Source organism: Serpula lacrymans (genome assembly GCF_000218685.1).
Source record: "Serpula lacrymans var. lacrymans S7.9 unplaced genomic scaffold SERLAscaffold_5, whole genome shotgun sequence".
In the NCBI taxonomy this organism is placed as follows: Eukaryota; Fungi; Basidiomycota; class Agaricomycetes; order Boletales; family Serpulaceae; genus Serpula; species Serpula lacrymans.
In genome coordinates this window covers 2,345,181-2,351,518 of record NW_006763294.1, presented here as the reverse complement: position 1 = coordinate 2,351,518, position 6,338 = coordinate 2,345,181, and the positions used below count along the sequence as shown (strand labels likewise).

The window sequence follows — 6,338 nt, the reverse complement described above, 5'->3', positions numbered from 1 at the left end:
TGAAAGACCCTTTGGGTCTTAACCCATCCTTTTCTCAAAACCAATAATCACTAATTTATTTCCTCTACTACTAGAAACAGACGTCAAAAATCATAGATGATATTCTAAGCAATGCCGAGAAGCAAGGCACGCGTAGAAGTTAGTCTATGGAGGAGACAGTGATGTGGCACGCGTTTCTCCTTCCCTCGCTGCCACATCATCGCTATTGTCATAGCCTCCATAATAGCTAGCTAGCTTGTTTCTTTTGCACCCACCCCCCTCTCCCTCTCTCAGGCTGTCAGACAAAGATTATCATTCATTCCAGCCTGTACTTAGTCAAATTTTGAATTCACTCAAATTTTGTCTGACGCACTGTTCCCAGACTCCAAAAATCTCTCAAAACAGTGAAGCTGATTGGTACCCAGCCTGCCCCCAGCTCACCTCGAGACTCTAGGATCTAGGACATGTTTCAAACCGAAAGACCCTTCGGGTCTTCACCCATCCTTGTAAGGACCGTTTTCTTATTTCCTTATCTTTGCTATGTCTTGGCTCTCGAACACTTTTCCCATTACGCCTCTGGCTCTAGGGCTAGAGGTATCGTTTGCCGTTTTACTTCTCATAGCCCTCACAGGCTTTCTTAACCATCGCTACCATTTTATATCACAGATCAGAGACTGGGCATCGCTCCCAGCCAGCCAGCACACTGGGTAGGGACTGGTAGTAGGCATCTCGCCAACCAGCTCCAAGCCCCAGTAAAGCCTGGGTATACTAATAACGCCTTGTTCAGGATTGTACCTCATCATGAGGATACGGTTCCTGAACACGCGTGACAAACCTCTATTATTAGTACAAATCTCTCACCTGCTGATTAATCAAGTTAAAAGTCATATAATAGTTGTTTTCTCTTTTTCTTATTGGTCGATTGATTCCTCAGACCACTTTTCGTATATTCTCCTTTCGGTCTGAGGAACAAACAGTTCACTATATAAAGCCTTACTTATTTATGTATGGCTTCTTAGTTTTCTATTACTGAATTTACCCGCTTTACTCCTCAATGAAAACCTTTGAAGCTTACCTCTCAAAGTCCTCTACTCGCTATATTTACTAGCGTCTGTCGACCTCAAGCTCATTGAACCCCTTGCTCCCTGCAAGTGCAGAAGGAGACAGGTTTCGTTTTTGTTATAGTTTATCGTTGCCTCACAGTACATGCTGGGAACAGTACATATTGAAGAAGGCAGCTATGAAGGCAATGAGATGCTTTTGGGCAAGTGGTTTTCCCAGCTTCGGCTGGACTCTCTTGACGAACATAAGAAGACTGGTCTTGAACGAGTAATCCCATGGGTTGGTGACCAGCTAACAGTGGAGCGGCTACGAGGACTTTTTAGGTTCCGTGCTCAGGATCACAATTCCTTTGACCGTTTGGACTGGCTCGTACCCATCTTTGGGTGGTTTCATTTACAGATGGCATTTGCTAACTCACTGCACAAGCAGTACTTAGGGACTACAGCTGGCCGGGGCCTTATGCATGCTTTCACTTTGCTCGAAAGAAAAGGACTGGGTTTTGTGCAAACCCAAGGGCCTTTCCATCAGAATCTGCATGATGCAATCACTCAAGTTGCTGAAGCACACTTTTGCGCATGTTGGACAGTTGTGGGTGAAGTAGAGACCCTGGCACATCTCCGTTGCAAATCCCCAGGCCAATTTTTCCATCTTGCAGAAGAAATTTTGAAGACACTCGCATCTAGTACTGCCTTAGAGGCCATTCACCTGCAAAGCAAAAACACACAGGACAAAGTCTTGCGTCAGAGCATCTTGTGGAATCGTGATGTGTTGAGGTATATAGATTTAGAGAGGGCCATGGAATGCGGTGATGTGGGAATAATGGAGGAGACTCTGCCCCATCTTTTGTATCGTTTTGCGGGAGGTAATAACAAAAGGTATACTATTGAAGTGCTAGAGCTACTACAATGTCTGCAGCACGAATGGCCACCAGAACTAAAGTACAGTTCTCTCGCATTTTGTTGGAATTTACTAACTTGTACTTGACAGAGACTTTGTTCTTCACAGTTGCTGGTTGATGAACACGACCGGCCACCCCCTCGGATTTCTGCCTATAGACAAAGGGCAGGAACATAATATCAAGGACACAAAGGTTACATTTGGAACTCGTGGCCCAAATGTATCTTGGGCTCTTATGAAGAAAACTTCCCCAGCCATTCCCACACTCAGAGCTGTGCGCAAGCATACAGAACTTCAAATTTGGACGCTTCAACGAGGCCTACACCACTCTGACCCACTCAAGGAGAAGGATATCAAGATCCTGCATAATGCATACATTGCCTCAAATATTCACACACAGCAGGATGGACGAGAGGTGAAGACTAAAGCAGATGGGACTATGGATGTTGTGACGAAAGGATCTTTCAACATACTCACAAAAGGGACATTGGCAAGATGGTGGAATAATAGAAGTTATGTTCGGGCAACACAGGAGATATGGTAGGGTAGTGACAAATGTACTATAACGAATGCCAGAACGTATTACCTGACCCACGGAGGATGGAGGAAGTCCATGAGTGTATCGTCTGTCAGTAGCATGGGAGGGTGAACAACTCGAGGCTTGAGGTAAGCGGTACTGAGAGATATACCAGAATGTATTACCTGACCCACGGAGGATAAAGCGAGTCCTTAGTATATCATCTCAAGGGGAGCGGCACTCTCGAACAAGAGGATAAAAGATAAATATATATATTCACTTGTTCTATATACAGTACTATAGTCCAAGGTATTGCACCTCCTGCTAGCCCTTGTAGGTCTCCGTATTGGGCTGAAAAGAACTGGCAAAAAATGAGGGAGTGAAAGGTGAAAACGACGGCACAGCAGTGGAGGATGATGGTGTTAAGGTCCAGGTGGCATACAAAGTTTGAGTTGCGTCTAGCGGGACTGAGGGTGTGTTGACATTTATTTGGAACCTTACAAGAAAGAGTATCAGTGGTATCAGCCGGTAAGTAAAGAAATAACTTACTCTGAGGTACCAGGCAGTGGTACATTTTCTTTACCACTTGCGCTGGAATTGCGGACTCGGTGTGAGCTTCGTTTCTGCACTTTCAGCTCCCTTCCTATAGCCTTCTTCTCCTCCTTCACGGCCTCCCTTGCAAGCTTCTTTGCTTGGCGTTTCTCGACTTTGGCCCCTTCACAAGACTCTTGCACTTTGTCATCCAACTGCCTCACCAAGTCCAGAACCTCACCACCATATACATCAACTAATGGCCATGAGGCCCCGAGAGATCCACAAAGATCATTGATCGTTTTCCACAAACAATTAGAGGCTATTGATTTTAGAGTGAGATTGGGGAGAAGGGCGAGGCCAGTAAATGAGCAGTGGGGATAGTCACACTGGCGGATAGTCACACGTCAATGGTCCAGAGCATCCTTGATGGTTTGGAGATGTTGGCCTGTGCGTCGAGTGAGTGGGGAATTCTGATCAGCAGTTTTCATCACATGCTTGCCCATTGCATTCTGTTCATGGGTAGGTGTGTTTTCCTGCTCCTCGTCGCTAGTTTTGGAGGATGTGTGAGCAGGACTGAGTGGAGGTAAAATAATATTGGAGGGCATAAGGCCCGTCGCAGTTCTGTCACAGTTGTCACAGCAGACGCTGGTAGGTGCTAGGTTCAAACATCAGAATCTCACGCTGCCACAGAAAATGTGCAACCTACGTGTACGGCTGGGTGGATTATTGTAAAATGCATCTGCAATATCACGCCAACCACCTGTGGTTTCAATCCAGGCTCGAAGAGGCTCTTCTATTTTCTTGCGGTACATTGGATCTTTCTCTATTCCAATCTCGTGGTCTGAGTCTTCAAGCTCATCTTCTGACTCTAAGTTCTCTTCTCCAGTTCTGCCTTTCTTTTTTTTACTAACACTTTGAAGCACTGACACTTCAACCATCATTATAGCACGTCCTTGAAGACTGAAGTTGCGGACAGCTCAGCCTGCTCTTTGGAGCCATACTGACAGTGATGATGGGACTCCAAATTGGATCACCAACTCGACATCTGGTATGTCGAGTCCCTGTTTAATTATTAGACAAAGCAAGCTTATTAAATTGATTCAAATGCTAACCATGCCACCTATTTCGGTCACAAACATGACCCTTATTTTTCCTTCACGAAAGTCACGCAAGACAGTTTTCCTGGTGCGTGGCGAGCGCCTGGCATTCAAATAACTGATTTGACTCTTTAGTTGGTCAGATACAATTCCATGGAGTCTCCAAAAGCCAGCCTGGGACTGACTAACAGTGTTAACAAAGATGAGTGCCCGTGGTATTTCATTGGCAGCCTGTGCATCTTTGACAATGAAATCAAGGGCCGAATAGTCTGTGGAGCCAGCGATGATGCGAAGCTCCTGCGTTACATTAGGTCGGTCATTTCCCAAGTTTAAATGAAAGGATTTTGATGCGCTAATGTGCAGTGTTTTTCGAACCTTGGCCAAGACAGCAGGGGACATTGTAGCTGACATTGCATATATAGGTGTGCCTAGAGGCACAAATGAACGGAGCCTATTGAATTTAACATACACTGGCCGAAAGTCACCTCCCCACTGTGAGATACAGTGGGCTTCGTCAACTATGTATCCAAGTACACATTTCTGAAAAGCAGGTGAGCACAACAATGCATTGAATTGGGGGTTTTCAATTGTCAATTCTGGTGATGCTAACAATATTTGATATTTAAGGTCCTCGAGCTCCTACAGATGCCGACGAGTTTAAAGCAACATAGAGACTCGAGAAATAGACTTACCTTGTGTAAGTCTTGATTATATGTGTCTCCATTTACTGCAACTGACTGTATGCCCCATGCACGAAACTGATCGGCCTGTTCCTCTTCTATAGTTTTCAACGGCGATATAACGACTGTCATGCCATCCTTCTGTATGAAGGATGGCATGGCATAAGCCAAAGTCTTTCCAGATCCTGTGCCAGCAATAATGGTGCAGTCGAGTCCCAAAGTAAAGGCCTCAGCAGTGTCCACTTGCCATGAATAGGGGGTGCGGCCATTGCATTGTTGGCGGACAAAATTTCGAAGTGATTCTTGTAAGTCTGCTTCTTGGCCTGCCGCTTCAGCTTTCTGACAAGCCTCTACAAGGTTGGTATAGGATTTCTTTTTGATGGCTTCATGGGATAGATATTCTGTAGGGACAGTGACCACTTAATGAAGCATGGAGAGTGACGAATAATTGAATGATCATTGAATATGGGACTCGTCAATATTTTCTGATTTCTGTACTACTAAGCATAATTACATCATGATAATCTTAGTCTAAAAGCGGCAATCAGTTGCCTGAAAGAGTCGAGTGTCTGTGACACTGTGACTCGATGCACTCGTCCTAAGACGAAAGTCTCCAGACGTTTTGGGAACCTCTCAGCGCGGCTTATCCCGCGCCTTCCCAAAACGTCTGGTTCGAGATTAGGTACGTACTGAAGCAGAGCTAGCGGTCTTTGATTGATTATCTTGGTGCGTGATTGCTTGTTTTGGTCGCTTAGTCATGACTTCATCATTGTTTTTGTTTCTCCAGAGGCTTTGAGGCCCCAATCAGCTCAGTAAGTATCTGGCATTGTAGGGGCCTACCTATTGACGTTTTCTAGAAAGATATTGCAATATTCCCAGAACGAGATCTGGTCAAATCTGGCCATCTTTCCCTCAAAATTCACACTTCTGGGGTTCAAGAGCGTAGTGTCAGGTCTGTCGTTGTTGCTACAGATAAGCTATTCACTAAATTCGTTCACAGTTATATTCTCTCTACTCTATTCTACATCTGACAAATTTCTAGCTACCTGTACGGTGATTGTTGAGCCTCTGGAGGCCCGAGTGCATGTCTCTTACCGGTTGCATCCGGTGTCCGACGATAGTATGGTTCAATATTTGTAGTGATGAGTGGCGAACTTTGGTAATGCAATGATAACGGCTTGGAACGTGGTTCATTGATGACAGGAGCATTGCGAGTGGATACCATGATCGCCTCGATTCACAATCCCCCACAATGGTCGATATCTAAATATGGTAAGGAACGAATATGGATATTGACTACACTCATTTCGTTTTGTTGATACTTATTATGATTTCGCTTCAAGTAAACCATGAAACCCTCCGGACATGTCCATATGAAAGTGACCTTTATCATGTTCGACTTGACGTTCTTCGATTTCCAGTCTTATTCTATTCCTTCGTGTGTGCATGCACTATCATCGACTTCTTTGAGCGCCCATTTCTACCATCATCAATGCACTATTTATGCCCATGTCCACTCCAAGCCAACCCACACTTCTCTCCCCGCTTCATTGCCTCCCTCTCTCAGCTCCA

General features: G+C 45.0%; 1 protein-coding gene across 1 annotated transcript; it reads left to right on the top strand.

Moving 5' to 3' along the window:
• Positions 1–1,233: 1,233 nt before the first annotated feature.
• On the top strand, positions 1,234–2,482 carry SERLADRAFT_407446 (uncharacterized protein; the record flags this gene model as incomplete). The annotated part of the gene is made up of 2 exons (XM_007316897.1): positions 1,234–1,979; positions 2,047–2,482. The coding sequence occupies 2 exons, from the start codon at positions 1,234–1,236 to the stop codon at positions 2,480–2,482; spliced, it is 1,182 nt and encodes a 393-aa protein (XP_007316959.1).
• Positions 2,483–6,338: the final 3,856 nt, after the last annotated feature.